Source organism: Cornus florida, unplaced genomic scaffold (genome assembly GCF_030987335.1).
Source record: "Cornus florida cultivar Cherokee Brave unplaced genomic scaffold, ASM3098733v1 CherokeeBrave_3.0.0_Hap2_Chr05, whole genome shotgun sequence".
Classification (NCBI taxonomy): Eukaryota; Viridiplantae; Streptophyta; class Magnoliopsida; order Cornales; family Cornaceae; genus Cornus; species Cornus florida.
In genome coordinates this window covers 47,040,609-47,058,696 of record NW_026775575.1, presented here as the reverse complement: position 1 = coordinate 47,058,696, position 18,088 = coordinate 47,040,609, and the positions used below count along the sequence as shown (strand labels likewise).

Below are 18,088 nucleotides of genomic sequence, written 5' to 3'. Positions count from 1 at the left end.
CTACCAAATAGAGAAGAAAAAAACAAAAAAAAAATTGGTATTCCATAAAGCAATATATATCCTTTAAGACACGGAAGAAAATCAATGAATTTGCACACAGCTTCGCGCACCTGCATACATCCCGCAGCATTTTTAGTCTCCTCCGCCAATTGAGTTTCTTCTTCTGGCCGCTTAGATGGATCAAATAGTACAAGGATCCCATCTCCATGTACTCAGTAACCATTGACAAGCGTGGAGGCTTTGTGCATGCACCAAGAAACAAGATAACTGCAAGAGAGAGCATTCATTGGTTCAGTGACATTAAAATAACACAACAATTTCTTCTTCATTAACTACTTTAATTTTAAATATTGATCTCTTTAAAACAAAAGGAGGAAATCAACGGTATCATCAGTACCTCATTTGCAGATTTGCTTCTCAATCTCTTTCTTATTTTTTTTATTTATTTTGTTCTTTTTAGGGGGTGGAGGGTTCTTGTTATATTTACAATTCCAGGTTGTATTATATTAACAATCACATGCGCCAAACTCAAAAACGAACAAATTACAAAACAAAAAGTATAATTTGATAAAAAGGAGAAGAGGAGTACCATTTGGGTGTCGGAGACGGCTGGAGGGGGAAAAGAGAAAAATAGAAAGAAAAAAAAAAAAAATGCATAAAGTTAGAAAAATATCAAAATTTATATACACATACATAGCATTGAGAAACAAAGAACTTCAACATGCCAAAGAGAACGTACCTGAGGATGGATATTTCATTACAAAAATCCTCCATATTTTCAACAGTCAGATCTTGCTCCAAAAAAACCTTGATGGCCACATCGGTTCCATTCCAAATGCCACGAAAGACTTCTCCAAAGAACCCTAGAAGTAAACGTATAAATATGTATTATGTGACTTTAACTGAACTGAACAGAACAAAATTGTAAACTAGAAAACAGAGTAACACCAAGAAACAAATTTGTAAGGTTTAGAAGTTAATTAAATAAATTTAAACTTGTTGAAATTAGTGTTCAAAGAGAAGAAAAGAGAGTAGACTGTGTTTGGGGAATTTTTCCAGAAAGGGTTACGATCTCCTCTCACTTCTATATATATGATAGAATAATGTTACAGTAAAAAGACCATCACGCCCTTATAAGAAATAAAAAATACACCTATATACATTCCAACACTCCCCCTCAAGCTGGTAAGTATATATATCACATAATCCAAGCTTAGAACAAATAACCATCAACTGATTATGAGTTAGAGCTTTAGTAAACATGTTAGCAAGTTGATCTTCAGATTTAACAAATGGTGTAGAAATGTGTCCACTCAATATCTTAAAGTGACAATCGACTTCGATATGCTTGGTCCTCTCATGGAATACAGGATTTGAGGCAATGTGAAGAGCTGTTTGGTTATCATAGAACACGGAATAGGAGCTTTGACTTTCAGACCAAGTTCCTCAAGAAAATGTTCTAGCCATGTCAACTCACTAGAGGTATGGGTCATTGCCCTGTACTCAGCTTCAGCACTACACCAAGCTACCACTTTGTCAGCTTCTTACTTCTCCAAGTAACAAGATTACCTCCCACAAAGGTGCAATATCCCGTAGTGGATCTCCTATACGAGGTAGAACTAGCCCAATCAGCATTTGTAAAACCTTCCACCCTGAGATATCCATTTGGTCTATACAACTACTTCAGACCTGGAGCTCGCTTGAGATATCGAATAATTCGTAGAACAACATTCCAATGTGGCACCCTAGGAGTTCTCATAAACTGACTTACGAGACTAACTGCATATGAGATCTCAGGCCAAGTAATGGTGAGATAAATCAATTTCCCAAGTCCCCGGTATCTACTAGGGTCCTAAAATAAATACCCTCATCAACCAAGAGTTTTGTACTGGGATTTATAAGAACATCAACAGGACGATTTGTATTTGGATCCATAGGAACATCAATAGGACGTCTATACACATACTGTAATTTAACTTCCTGAGCTCAAAACCTCAATGCATCATCCAAGGAAGATATAAAATGATAACATAGATGCTGGAAATTACAGAACTACCCTTATGCTGGACAGATACCAACATTGATGATCAGAAACTGTGTGAATTCTGAATTAGGCAGAATTAACATGTGCGGATGTCTGTGAGACAATGTACCATCTCCCTCAATGAATTTTAAATGGACTCATACATACTGGAAATTACCATATTACCCATGAGGTAGCCAGAAATGATCAATGCATGCCAAAACTTGTAATACACGGCAGAAATGGACCTGTGAGCATACTTTTGACATTGTAAAGGCAAACCAAGAATGACCTTGTACTTACCTAAATCATCCAACAAGGTTCTAGTTCCTAGAGAGAGATCTAATAAAGAAGCAATTTTCAGCACACCAGGTTGCACTAAAATTGCTATAACTATTTTTGTAGTTGGAGTTTTTGAGTGAGGTCAGTGCCATTAGAAAGATGACTTCAAGGCAATAAAATTCAACTCAAATTTGACCTAATTGGGAGTTAAATTGACACCTCACAGATTTGTTTCTTCTAATAAGTCCGACACATATTTCCTTTACCACAAACTTATACCTTTCTTAGATCTAGAAACTTCAATGCCTAAGAAATATCTGAGTTTATCGAAGTCTTTAGTATGAAACTGATGCTGTAGAAACAACTTCAACTTAGCAATGCCCTCAAAGTCATCACTTGTCATCCATATACACTACGAGAAAAATGAAACCTGCTCTAGTATGTTGGTGAAAAACCGAATGATCTGGATTTGTCTGGCACCTACTAAGACCAAATTCTAATGCTGCCTTGGAAAATTTTCCGAACCAAGCTGTTGGGGATTCTTTCAATCCATACAGGGCCTTCTTTAGGTGACAAGCAGTGTAGCGATACTCCCCCTGAGCAACAAACCTAGGTGGTTGCTCCATATAGACCTCTTCAGCTAAGTTGCCACATAAGAAGGCATTTTTGACATCTAACTGAAACAGAGGACAATTAAGATTAGCAGTAAGAGAAAGTAAAGCCTGAATCGAAGAAATCATGGCAACAGGGGAAAATGTCTCATCATAATCAACTCCATAGGTTTGCGTATAACCCTTGGCAACAAGTCAAGCTTTTAACCGCTCAATAAAACCATCAACAAGATAATTGATAGTATAGACCCTCTTACAACCAACAGGCTTGGCCCTAGGAGGCAGTGGAACAAGATCCTATGTTCCATTATGATGTAAGACATCCATTTCATCTTCCATTGCTTTTTGCCAACTCGGATTAGATAGAGCATCACGTTCTTAGGAACAAAAGTAACTGACAACTTGGAGGAAAAACATGAGAAAGATGGTGATAGGAATTTATAGGAAATATTATTAGCAATGGGAATATTAGTGACACAAGTCCTAGTACCTTTACGAAGGACAATAGGCAAAGAGTCGAATGCAACAGATGGTGTCAGATCCAAAGACTCTAAAGAAGGTTGATAGGGCATAGCAGCAGATGGCTTCGATCTCCGAGTATAAACCTTTAATGGAGCAATGGGTTGTGTTAGACTAGAGTGGTTGCATAATGATGGGAGAGAAAGAGGAATAGAGCGTCTCAAGGGTAAGATCAAGAAAAGGACTACTATCTGAAAATTACGGAATAGACTCAGAAAAAGAGACATCTGCACTAGTGAAATATTGTTGAAGGACAGGACTGTTATAGTGGTAACCCTTCTAGGAACAAGAATAACCGAAAAAGGCACACTTAGTGGCACGAGGATCAAGTTTATCATAACCAGGTCCAAGGTTAACATAACAAATACACCCAAAAACTATAGGAGTAAGAGAAAACAAGGAAGAATTAGGAAACAAAACAGAGTGAGGGGTTTTTTCATTCAACACAGTTAATGAGATAGCATGCAGTAAGCACATCATAACTCCAAAAATGTTTTGGGACATGTATGTGAAATAAGAGAGCACAAGTCACTTCCAATAGGTGTCGATTTTTACATTCAGCCACACCATTTTATTGTGGGGGTGGAAACAAAGGATGTTTGATGAATAATGCCTTTATCACGAAGATAAGTATCAAAAGGAGTTGAGACATATTCTCTGGCATTATCAGAATGCAAGACGCAGATTGAGCATCCAAATTGGGTTTTCACTTCCATGCGAAATATTTGGAAGATAGAAAATAACTCTGATGGATCTTTCATTAAGAACAATCAAATCATACAAGAATGATCATCACAAAAGTCACAAAATAGCGAAATCCATTAATGGAAGTATGCCTTATTAGAACCCATACATATGAATAGATCAATTGAAAAGAACTAAACACACGATTATCAATCCTAGATTTTAAAAACACATGATGATGCTTGCTAAGTTCACAAGCCTCACAAGACAGAGATGACATATGACTAAGACCCGACACTTGACGCTGCAAAACTGAAAGTGATAGGTGACCAAGACGATAGTGCCATTTAAACGGAGATAGGGAAGAATGGCAAACCGTGGGATGAGGCTCAAAATCAAAATAATAAAAGCCATCGGCTTCATGCCCTGTTAAGGAAAACAATAGCTAGTTGTTCTGACTTCACAAAGGGCATATAGATCACTCCATCATTCAACTTCTCTTTAATGAAATGCCTGTCACTCTCAATATGCTTCGTTCTATTATGTTGAGCCAGGTTATGTGCAATGCTAATGGCCATTTTATTGTCACAATAAAGTCTTATGGGACCATCATCTATAATACCCAAATCACTCATCAACGTCTAAATCCACATGAGTTCACATACCCATGAGCCATAATCCTGTATTCTGCTTCTGCACTCGACCTAGCCACTACAGATTGTTTCTTGCTCCTCCAAGTAACTTGCATCCAACAATTTTTTGTCATTTGGAAGTGGAGTGAGCTCCCACATCCCATTCTTCCCTAAAGCTCTCATTACTTCTGCTATTGCTTCTTTCAACTTAGGATCTGCAAGAGCTTCTTTCCAACTCTGAGGAATAGTTATAGTAGACAAAGATGAAACTGTGATGCTGTGGCCCGAATTTGGTGTTGGGTCGCGTTGCAACCCGTTTTTGCTTTTGAGTAGTGGACCCTAATTAGTATTATCATGTAGCCCGATATATAAGGGCGCTTAGGGTTTGGAGTGCAACATCGAGAGACATTGAAAATGGTACAGAAGCTTATAAAACTTGTAATCTCCGATTTTACACAGTGAAGACTTTCGCCGGATCTCCATCGTGGACGTAGTGAACTGTGTATAAATCTTTGTATTCTTTGTGTGTGGTGTGTTTACTATTCTATCATGTTTCATGATTGTTGCTTGGGTTCGTTGCGTTTGTCGTAACAAACTGGTATCAAAGCTTTTGGTTTGAAGCAGGGATGGCGTCCAAGTTTCTGGAAATCGAGAAGTTTAACGGTAGAAATGATTTCAACCAGTGGCAGGTTAGGATGCAAGCTATGTTGGTTCAACATTGGTTATCCAAGGCACTGAAGGGGAAGGATGTACTGCCAAAAAAGATTAAGGACAAAGATGAGGTTATGGAGAAAGCATAAAGTACAGTTATGTTGTGTAGCTTGAGTAATGAGGTTCTACTAGAAGTTGCTGGAGAGACTACGGCGGATGGGTTCTGGAAGAAATTGAAGTCCCACAGAATCTCTTGCGAACCGCTTGTATCTAAAGAAGAGGTTGTTAATTCTTTAGATACACGAAAGTTCGGCTCTGAAAGACCATCTTGACAAGGTAAACAGTATCATCATGGACTTAAATAATATTGATGTAGAGATAGAGGATGAGGATCAGGCTATAATTCTGTTGTGTTCTCTACCACCCTCGTATGAGAACTTTGTCGATACATTAATCTATAGTAGAACTGTTTTGTCTATGGAAGACGTAAAGGCAACTCTGAATTCCAAAGAGTTGCAGAGGAGGGCATTTGAGGGCAATAGAGAAAGTTCGGCAGAGGGGTTGTTTGTTAGAGGGAGAACGAATCAGAAGGAAGGGTGGTCTAGTAGCAGAAATCATTCCAAGTCTAAGAACAGAACGAAGGTGTTGAGATGCTACATCTGTCACAAGGGCACTTCAGGAAAGACTGTTCGCTGTGTAAGGAAAAGGGAAAATCCTCCGAAGTTGATAGTGTGGATGTTGCAGGGGGTAATGATTCAGATGGTGGTAACATTTTTATGATTTTAGTCGGCAGCTCTTGCAATGAGTGGATTCTTGATTTGGGTTACTCGTTTCATACTTGTTTAAACAGGGACTGGTTTACCTCTTATCGATCTATTGATGGGGAATGATTCGGCGTGCAAAGTTATAGGTATTAGTACAGTTCGAATAAATATGTATGACGGCATAGTGAGTACATTGACTGATGTCAGGCATGTAGCAAAACTGAGAAAGAATTTGATTTCCCTATGTACGCTAGATTCCATCAGGTGCATTTACAAGGCTGGAGGTGGAGTCATTCGGGTTTCAAAGGGTATTCTTGTGGTGATGAAGGGACTGAAGAAGCATGGTTTATATGTTGTGCAGGGTAGCACAGTCACGGGTTCAGTTGTTGTATCGTCCTTGGATCCAAATTCAAATACTACTAGATTATGGTATATGCAGCTTAGGCATATATGAATGAGAGGGGGATGGATGTTCTGAGTAAGCAAGGTATGCATGGTGGTGTAAGCATTGTGTCTTCGGGAAGTAGTGCAAAGTGAAGTTCAGTACGGGAGTTCACAGGACCAAGGGTACGGTGGATTATATTCATTCTGATTTTTGGGGTCCCTCTCAGGTTACTTCACATGGTGGTGGTAGATATATGATGACGGTGATTGATGACTTTTCTCGAAATGTTTAGGTTTACATTCTGAAGCACAAGAATGAGGCTTTTGTCACGTTCAAGCAGTGGAAGACCTTGATTGAGAAGCATACCGAAAAACAGAAAGCGCTCGAGGACGGACAATGGCTTGGAATTTTGTGACGGAGAATTTAATGAGTTCTGTAAGACTCACGGGATTGTGATGCACCGCACAGTGAGAAAGACTCCACAACAAAATGGAGTTGCAGAACGGATGAAAAGAACATTGTAGGAGAGGGCACAATTTATGCTATCTAATACAGGGTTAAACAAAGGGTTCCGGGTTGAAACTGTTTCTACAGCTAGTTACTTGATGAATCGATCTCCATTGACTACTATCGACTATAAGACTCCGAAGGAGGTATGTTCTAGTTCTCCTGTTAGTTATAGTAATCTAAGAATATTTAGGTGTCCAGCATATGCTCCTGTGAATGAGGGGAAGCTTGAACCGAGGGCTAAAAAATGCATATTTCTTGGTTATCAGCCTAGGGTAAAGGGATATAGATTATGGTGCCCAGAGGCTTCAAGAAAGAAGATACTTATTAGCAAGGGTGTGACTTTTCATGAGTCTGCGATGCATACTCCGCAGAAGGAAAAAACTGATTCAGGGAGAGTTCAAGGTGTCAATGAGCTGGTGGAGCATGTAAAGGTTCAGTTAAAGGATAATCCTGATCGATCCACTCATAAGCAGGTGTAGTTTCGGGCTGAGGGAGATGCACAGTTGCAGCAGTATAGTGTGGTTAGAGACAGGCCTAGGAGGGAGATTAGGCCACCTCAAAAGTATGAGTTCTCACACATTGATTTGGTTGCTTATGCACTTAGTGTGGCACAGGATATTGATGGGCAGGTATCATGTACTTATCATGAGGCCATCACGGATAGAGATCACATTGGTATGTTGTCATGAGTGAGGAGAACGAGTCTTTTCATAAGAACCAGATTTGGGAACTAGTTAAGAAGCCTAAGGGCCAGAAGATTGTGGGCTATAAATGGGTCTTCAAAAAGAAGGAAAGAACTCTAGGGGCGGAAGATGCGAGGTATAAGGCACGCTTGGTAGCAAAGGGCTATACACAGAGGGAAGGGGTGGACTTTAATAAAGTGTTTTCTCGTGTGGTGAAACATAGCTTAATCCGGGTGTTACTTACTATGGTTGCTCTATATGACTTGGAGCTTGAGCAGCTTGATGTCAAGGCTGCTCTTGCATGGTGAGTTGGGAGAGTAGATTTATACGCATCAACCTGAGTGATTTGAGATTCTTGGAAAGGAAGATCATATTTGTCTACTGAAGAAGTCCTTCTATGGGCTGAAGCAGAGTCCTAGACAGTGGCACAAGCGATTTGACACCTTTATGGCTACTATAGGAGAAAGTTTGACAATTGTGTGTATCACATGAGGCTCTCAGATGGTTCATATTTGTACTTGTTGCTAGAAGTTGATAGCTTGCAAGAACATGTCTAAAATCAACACGTTGAATGCTTAGCTTAGTGGTGAATTTGAGAAGAAGGATCTTGGTACTGGACAGAGGATATTGGGTATGGAAATTCACAGGGAAAGAGGAGCGGGCAAATTGTATTTGTCACAGAGGAAATACATTGAGAAGGTGCTGGAACGCTTAGGTATGCAAGCATCAAAGCTTGTGAGTACTCCATTGGCTGCCCACTTTGGACTTTCAGCACGATTGTCACCACAGACCGAGGAGGAGGTGGAGCACATGTCTCGTGTTCCTTATGCTAGTGCAGTTGGTAGCATCATGTATGCTATGGTGTGCACTAGGCAAGACATTTCACATGCAGTTACTATAGTGAACGGATACATGGATAGACTTGGGGAGGTCCATTGGCAGGCTGTGAAGTAAATATTGCAATATTTGTGAGGCACTGCAGATGTTGGCTTAATCTATGATAGAGGCAGCAACACATGTGGTAGTGCTGTTGGATGTGTTGATTCGGATTGTGCTGGAGATCTTGATATGAGGAGGTCCTTGACAAGGCATGTCTTCACTCTTTGTGGGAGTGTGATCAATTGGAAGGCTACTTTAGAGCCCATAGTTGCATTGTCTACTACTGAGGTTGATTACATGGCAGCTATAGAGGCACTGAAGGAAGCTATATGGTTGAAAGGCTTGGTTGGTGATTTGGGATTGTGGCAGGATGATTTGCGTGTGTTTTGAGACAGCCAGAGTGCCATACATCTGATTAAAAATCAGATGTTCCATAAGAGGACCAAGCACATTGATGTTAGGTATCACTTCATCAGAGATATGGTTGCACAGGGAGCTATTGCAGTAAGGAAGATTGGGACAGCAAAGAATCCGACAGATATGATGACTAAGGTTATTTCTACTCTCAAGTTCAAATACTATTTGGACTTGATTGGTAATTGCAATTGCTAAGACCCCTAGGGGCATATGGAGGAGGCGAAAGGAATAGTTGGAGATTGTGGAGCTTGGTGTAATTCGAGCCGAGGTGGAGATTTGTGATGTTATGGCCCGAATTTGGTGCTAGGTCGCGTTGCAACCCGTTTTTGCTTGTAGGTTAATTAGTACACTCTTGTAGCCTGATATATAAGGGCGCTTAGGTTTTGGAGTGCGACATCGAGAGATACTGAAAATCATACAGAAAGAGAGTGAGGGGGTTGAAACTTGTACTCTCTAATTTTACGCATAATGAAGACTTTCGTCGGATCTCCAATTTGTGTTCTTTTTTTTCCTAGTTAGTACTTACACACAGATGCCTCCATTGAGGCTTGAACCCCTAACCTCCCTTTAGGAAGTAGGGGCTTGGTACTACTAGGCCACTGGCCCATTGGTCCAATTTGTGTTCTTTGTGTGGTGTGTTGTTGCTTGGGTTCGCTGCGTTTGTCGTAATAGAAACAAATGCACAAAAAGAAGAAGATAAAGAATCATAGGAATCAAATTAGAAATAGAATATTGAGTACAACTCCTGATTCCCATTCTAACAGCAATTGGAAGGTCATTATTATCAACAATAGGAATAGCAGAAGACTTATCACCTGATGGGAGAGGAGGTACATTGGATTCAAAAATTGGAGGGAGATTACAACTGCTGTGGTGGAGGCACATTAGTGGGATTTTGCTCCATCTGACATCTAGGCCGATGAGAATACGTCAAGAAATTCTCCATATCTAATCTCCTATAATCAGCTTGTTCATGACCCTGCTCCCCCTTATTATGAATAGTGGAATCTTCCACCTGTTTTCCAAATCAAATTCCTCCTAAGGTTGAGCTTGAACAAGAATACGAATATAAGCTTCAGAATGAAAAAACCTCTTCCTCCTCCACATTCTCCCCCTGAAGAGATCGTTCTGAAGGAAGAAAATTGGGCTCAAACTAATGAAAAGTGACGTCCAAGCTAACAAAAGTTTTTGTAGGAGGATAATAGTAGGACTTGTATTGTTTTCTTGGCCTCTTTGAAGGTCTAAGGCGCCCTTTGGCCCTTTTGTTTCCTTTTGTTTCTTTGGGCTTCGCTCCCCTTTTGAGCGTTTTTAATAAAATCTTACTTATCAAAAAAAAAAATAGTAGGACTTGTGCCCATTTTGTGTTGTCGAGTATCCAATAAACACACATTTTACTGCCTTGGGATTAAGTTTCCCTCTGGAACGTTGGTGATCATGAACAAAACATACACATCCAAAAACTTGTGGAGGAATGGAATAGATGATTCCACGACCTTGAAGCAAATCAATAGGAAACATAAAGTCGAGAGCTCTCAAAGGCATCCGATTAATGAGGTATGCAGTGGTAGAACAACACCACCCTAGAAGGTCTTAAAAACACCCGTACTAAATAGTTATTTGACTCACAAAACAATTTAGAAACTTGGTGATTTGATTCACAGAAAGCAAAATTGTTAAAAAAAAGTTGAAATATATAATACGGAAGAAAGTGACATGGATGGGGAACATTAGACAAGCCCATTTTTCCGAAATATATGACAAAGAGCCATTTGCAACTCTAACCTTATCCCTACTAGAACAAGTTAAATAAGAGGAGAAAAGATTAGAAGAACCTGTCATATGATCTGAGGTTCCAGAATCAATGACCCATGGTTGAGAAGGTAGAAAGACAATAAAAGCCCTTGTAGATATACTTGTGTGATCAAAGTTAGAAGATTAGACTATAGCAGAAGTTGAGGTAGATCGAGTACTGAAGCAAGCCATCAAGCCTCTAAGTGTCTACAATTCATATGTAGCGAGAGTGGCAGAGTCCCCCCACTGTTTGGCTTAGACATTGTCTCTGAAACCTTCGACAAATGAGCATGTGACCTTGCAGAGCTAGACCATCCTCCACCTCGAGTCCTTGACTGATATGTGGTTGCATGGATTATAGCAACCAAGACATCACCAGTGAATTGTCGGAAGTCAAATAACCACTTAGGCCATGTGTCTGAATTCACAGAAGGCATGATCGAGACCACGCTAAGTAATTGCTCCCGTCCAATTTCACAGGACTGATTTGAAGAGATGGTTTGTCAACAATAGTCGATACACGACTTAATCCAACTTTCTCAATACTAGTAGAGACTTCTGACATCTAATCTCAAGAATAGATACAATAGCAAAAGAATAAACAAGGAATCTAAGGATGAACTCAACTAGAAATATACAGGACAATTATATAATTATCAGACCTGAGTTAGATGCTTCAAATCATGCAACCAAACTTCAGACAATCATCAACACTGCCGAGTTGCACCTCTGATAAGCAGAAAATCCAATAGAAAAGGCTCCATCAACCAGATCACAACAAACAACCCCTCTTTTTTCTAGAAGATGGCATCAAAATCAGGAAAAATATATTGTGATCTTCCACGCAGAGGGGTGATTCAGGATGAAGACTTTTGACCAACATGCTGACGTAAGCACACTTCTAGGCCTTCTTCAAGCTAAGAAGAGAAATGAACACGGAACTTTGCCTGGCTCTAATATCAAGTTGAATTATAGGATTTTGGAGAAGAAAGATACGAGAAAGAGAGAAGAAGACAGAGTAGAAAAAGAATGCAAGAAAGGGTCGTAAAAAATTGATTCTGACATCTCTACACCTATATATTTATATTCTTCAGAAATATAATTACAATAATTATAGGATTTGAATTACAATAATTGTGGTCAAATCCCACTGAGTATGCTTACTAAATATTCTGGCCAATCCCACTATTTATGCTTATTACAGAATATTCCCAAATATTCCAACACAAGATGAAAATATGCGATGACATTTGGTGAGGAGGCTCCCCCTTAATGATATGGTCACAAAGAGACTCCTTCGAAGATGTCACTATTTAGTTGACTTGACATGACAAAGAAATGCACGAAATGATGCAACGTGCAAAATAATGGCAAAAGAAAATCAATCATGTGAGCGGAAGAACGATCTAGAGTAGGGTACAATAAACTTGCTCTAATATCATGTTGAAATTAGTGTTCAAAGAGAAGGAAAGAGTAGACTGTGTTTGGGGAAATTTTCCAGAAAGGGTTACAATCTCCTAACTCCTATATATATGACAAAATAATGTTACAGTAAAAAGACCAGCATGTCTTTATAAGAAATACAAAAATACACCTACATAGATTCTAACAAAAGTCAAACACAACAAAGCACAGGTGTGCATGAAAGTGAAAGAAATGTATTATGACCTAGAAGACTAAGCCATATTCCAAGTTCAAACTAGTTTGGATGCATAGGTGAATCTTAGCTGCTCTACATAGGGCAGGCAATTGCCAACAATATTTTATTTTTCCAGGAATTCTTGAATATTATGACATATAATTACAAATCATTTTCTATTTGTTGTCCATCTATATAGCAATAATAATAATAAATAAATAATAAATAAAAATCACCCTTTTGAAACCCAAAACTTAAAAGCTGCCCACACCTTATGCTGCCTCATAACAAAGATGGGGTTTATAGTTCTATCAAGCATCATCTTAAGTAATCACAAAAAGAAATTTTTTTGAAGGGGCCAACCTGTGGCCAAAGCAAAGTCCTGCCAGAAAAGCATAAGAAAGTTCGCAATGAATCAATAATCAACCATCTCAGTAAAGTTCCCGCAAATTACACAAGTGTTTTTCTAGTATGGAAATTCTCATTCACGTCGACAAGTTAGAAGCTGTGATCCAAATTGAAACCTTGGAGTAGAGGGAATATTTGCCACCCAATCACCTCAGCAGGTGTGGAAACAGGAGGCATCATCCAAGTCAAAGAGAGAACATGGAAAAACATATAAAGCTAAAAGAACCATTACTTTTGTGGAAAAAGGAAGGAACATAGATTCCTTTAAAAGGCTAAAGAAAAGAAGCAAACTTTCTTTCAATTCATAAACTTATTTTCTTTCCTTTTATTTTATTTATTTATTATTTTTTTTTTTCCCATTTTGATAGCTTTCCAATTCATACTCAGTAAGATTTCTGGAGCAAAACTGAATTTCGAAGACAATGCATTTCGAAACACAGAAAAGGAGAGATTGGAGTTCCACTGGATATCAAATCATGAAATGAATGAGTAACACAACCTTGATAACAATATCCCACCAAGAAGTTCGAAGAAAATTTCAAATATCAGCCCCACAAAGAACCTGTCTCAACATGAAACTTAGGCACCCATAGATAATGGAGCCCAGAGGGCAAAGGAAGTCTTCCTAATACCTAAACTACATATCCTACCTAGTTTGTGAAAGACCTTACTTCTATTTTTTTGGCCAGGCAACAAGGGAACTTGAGCCCCTAATAGTTCGATTTGTCAAATACTATATATACTTCCACTTAATAACATGTCAAAGTGAGTTAAACCCTTTGGGGAATATCTCCAAACATTTACTAACAAGAACATGGTTCCCTAGTACTACATTAGCCAATCCTAGACCACTCCAGCTCATGTCTGAGAATATCCACCCACCTAAGCAATGGTCTTAGAGATATTACTAGTCACAGGACAAAAGAAACATCTCCGGAATTTTTCGAATCCCAGATATGACACAGCCTGGCATTATATATATCGAAATTAATTAATGACGAACAATGGCTAACGCATACATTAAAAAGGCTCTTACTACCTTAAAATCAAAATAGAAGCTCTTTTCCACTCGGCTAAGTACTTGGACACCCTATGAATTATTGGAGAAATAGTAGGCTGGTTGAGTTCTCAACATTTTGGTATTTGTGTCTTGGCAGTATGGTTGCTTTCTAAAAAATATATTGGATACTGTATTGGATTTTTTTATTTTTTATTTTTTTGATAAGTAAGATTTCATTAAAGGCGCTCAAGAGGGGAGCCCTCCCAAAAGAATACACAAGATGCCAAAGGTGATAGTCTTGGTTTTTGAGGCAGAGGTCAGATGGATTCATATATCAGTTCAATTACCAGGCTGATTTCCAGGCTAAGAAGAGAGCACCTTTGATCAGTCGGTCATGCCAATTAGGGGTCACTTTACAGTCTTTACCCCTTTACAGTTGTTTATCCTTTTCAGTTTTGTTTATTTCTTGGTTCTTGTAACCTCTTGGAAAAAATCCTTCAACCTTCTACGCCTTTGTATCTTGCTTTTCTTATTAGTAATAGTTCTTATTTCTAGCTTCTCATATATAGAAAATGCTGTAGCATTAGGTGTACTACCAAAGCAGCAGACCTAAAAGAGTTTCAAAGCCAACAATGCTGCAGAGATTAGAGAGAAGAGTAATGCTTACCAATTCCAACACGAGCTCCAACAGTCAGTTCTGAGAAATCAATATTCCATTCTGGATAAGGTAAAAGAGGCTTATTCTGGAACATGGGTGATTCTAGAACTTTGTTCCACGTTGAGACCATTTCATCATTTACTATAGAGTCTGAAGTCCCACTTCTCTCAGAAGCCTGACTCCTAAACTCATGTGGCGATGAAGGCAATGATATTGCCTTACCGGATACCCCATCACGATCATCAAGGCAGAAATCAGATACCTGAATTGGTGCGCTAGGTTATTACATTCACAAAGATGAAAAAATAAAAGAGACATTCTAAAAAAGCTAGGGCCATTTAAAGCAACATTGGATAAGCTAATAATCAACATGTCATGAATTTCAACAACATTCAGGCATACCATATTTATGATACTAGAAAATTTTAAGTCTCGGAACAATGGCTGAAATTGCATGTTGATCAAAGAAGTAGCAATGGCACTATACGATTCTTATCAACCAGAATTAGATATAAAAGTACCAAGACAAATCAGATTAAAATCAGGTAAAAGAGGTACAAATGCCTTCAAAAAAGCTGAAACATACTGAATTTTGTAAAATGAAAGTAAATGCGTATAAGGTCTTGTAGAAAAACAAGTGAAGGAAAATAACCGATGCTATTAGATCCTCATTATCCAAAGATTAGACCAATCCAATTTTTTGCTTCAAAAATGCATTGAAGTCCATGTTTCTTTTGTGCTTGATTGATCATTGATCAAAACCCAGAAATAACAATTATGTGCCTCTTCACGCACTGCATGATTTGACCCCATCAATGTCTTTTGGTAAGAAAGAGAAAGAACTTTTAAAGACATATTATACACACAATAAGGCCATATGGGAACTCCTGACCTCCCTTTGGGAAGTAGGAGCCTTGTACCGCTAGGCCACAAGAACAAAAGCAAACCTTTGTTCAAGGTATTCAGGCATATATCTAATATAGTTTTACTCTTAAACACCAGTTTTACAAGGTTATTAGTCAATTGTGTTTCTAAAAGCATGTTTAACAAGAAATGGTTTAATGAAAGAATAGTTAAAGCAATCCTTTGAAGGAGAGGAATCTTTGGTTATTGTTCTCAATTCTTCTGTTATTAGCTCTTTATTTTTTGGGGGTTTGGGTAGACTGTGTTCCTCTGCTGAGGAGACTATTGAGTTTTTGGCTTCCCTGGGGCCTTAGGGTACCTAGGTTTTTGTGGTCTTGTAGGGATGCATTCCCCTTTTGAACACTTTTAATGAATTGCTTATTTATCAAAAAAAGAAAGAATAGTTAAGGCAAACAAGAGAAAAAGAAAATAACATGGAAAAGAATATAAGAAACAGTTTGTGTGACGGAAACATATATAACAATACGAAGCAAAATTTTGAATCAAACAAATAGTAATAAAAAAAATAAAAATAAAAATAAATAAAAAAAAGAACCAAGTTATGTGATGGAAATATATAATGATACTGTTAACAACCATCTATTCCAAAGGTTTAAGCTATTTGAGAGGGTGTAACTTTAATATATAAATCCTTCAACACATCCCCTCACATGTGGGCCTACTTTTGGTCCAACACGTGTTTCAATTTTAAATTATAAGGGTGACTGTGAGGTTTGAAAACAGTACTTCCTTTCAACAGATACCATGGAGTGGTCATTTGAAAGGGTGCAACTTTAATAATTAAAATTTAAATATCTTCAAACCACCCCCTCACATGTGGCACTCTTTTGGTCCAACGCGGGTTTCAATTTTCATTATTAGGGTGATGGTGAGGTTTGAACACATGACCTTGCTTGCTCCAATACTCTCTTAACAATCATCTACTCCAAAAGATTAAGATATTAGAGAGGGTGCAACTTTAATATTTAATTCCTTCAACAGATACCAAGGACTGGTCATTTGAAAAAGGTAATGTCATAACCTATTCTTCTTATAGCATAATTGTTGAAAATTCCATGTGGCAGAAAACATAATCACTCCCCCAATACAAACCAAAACCACACTGCCTCCATTAGAAGTATTCCAGCATTTTAAGTCTCCCAAACATTAAGCAGGTGATAAAGACATCAAATATGGTGCATCCACATGATACTACACAAGCTAAACAATTAAAAGATTGCATTGGATAAATACTGTTTTCAATTAAAAAATAACAAACCAAATTCCAAAATTAGTTCCATGACAGTTTTTTTCAAAAACAAAAAAAAAAAAAAACAAAAAGTGAAGTTGTTCACTTAATAAACATTTTATCGACTTATAACCAACTTTTAGAATGATATGATAATATATCAGGACATCGCAGACATGGAAATCAATGTTAACACAGTTATGACCACTGAATAAAAAATTAGTAATCTACATCATGAATTTGAGAAATAAAGAATAAATGTGGTCCTACACGTACATTTTTCCGAAGATCTGAACCTTTGATATCATCGTTCGAAGTATAGGAAAACGATCCATCATTCCCCGGTTCTCTTAAAAGACGGTTCTGCTTCAGTGTTTCATTCATCGCTCGCACAGCCCTAGTTCATGAAGCCAAAAAACAGCGTCTTAAGTAGTAGTCGAACAACACGAATGATCACAGAAGACGAATAAAAAAACAATTAATTAGACAATGATTTTTATGCAGATGGGTGTCTTTGCACACTTTTTGGGAGGTGAAAGGAGGGAAGTTAAGATCAAGACTTTTAGGTTGAAAGGCATAGACGTCGATTCCTTAATGGACGTCTACAAAGAAATCTATAGATGTCTAACTGGAAAAAGTAAATTGCACATAGACGTCTATCTGAAATCATACAGACGTCTATATGAACGACGACATTTGAAAAAGGTAAATTTAATTACTCCCAAACACATCCTAAAGTCCCCTAATGGTCATATTTTCTAAAATGGCTATACATACTAAATGTCTTGGACATTTAAGTTAGAGACAACAACTGTTGTGAATATAATTGTACATCCTTTGTTGGTAGAAACTACCATTGAGCTTAAACATGAACATCATTCATTGGTAGAAACCACTATTGAGCCTTAAACTCTAGGTTCTTGAGCTTGTATTGGTATATCTTATCTTTGAGATATATCTATTTTTGTAATTCCAAACTTCAATTCTTATTCTTTGAGAGCGCAAAGAGGGTTGGTGCAACCCTTGGATTCAAAGTGAAGGGTTTTTCACTTAGGGATAAATGTAATGGTTTGCTCTCCACTAGTGAAGGAGAGTTGTAAAGGTTTGCTCTCCACCAGTGAAGGAGAGTTGATAGTGTATTTTTGAATTCTCAAGAGGTGCTCTTGAGGCGTGGACATAGGCAGGGTGCCAAACCAAGTTACGACTTTGTGTTCCTTGTGTTTTAATTTCTCTATCCTTAACTCTCTTTACATTCAGCTTATCTATGTTGTGTATGCACATATTAGTTAAATCTTAATTTTAGAATCATTAATCTGAAAATTTCTTATAGTTTGCCAAAAGACCCAATTCACCCCCCTCTCAGGTCATTGTTTGGGAAACAGGTAATTGTTATTTTTTTT

The 18,088-nt window shown here is 38.1% G+C and overlaps 1 protein-coding gene across 3 annotated transcripts in view; it reads right to left on the bottom strand.

Annotated features, from left to right (window-relative positions):
* Positions 1 to 18,088, bottom strand: part of LOC132306402 (serine/threonine-protein kinase EDR1-like) — a 43,517-nt gene that overhangs the window by 6,091 nt on the left and 19,338 nt on the right. For all 3 annotated transcript variants that reach the window (XM_059803784.1, XM_059803783.1, XM_059803785.1), the window contains exons 10-14: positions 16,965 to 17,085; positions 14,546 to 14,798; positions 740 to 863; positions 590 to 609; positions 111 to 267 (exon numbers count right to left, since the gene is read on the bottom strand). In XM_059803784.1, coding sequence (XP_059659767.1) covers positions 111 to 267; positions 590 to 609; positions 740 to 863; positions 14,546 to 14,798; positions 16,965 to 17,085 — 675 coding nt within the window. The remainder of the gene's footprint in view (positions 1 to 110; positions 268 to 589; positions 610 to 739; positions 864 to 14,545; positions 14,799 to 16,964; positions 17,086 to 18,088) is intronic.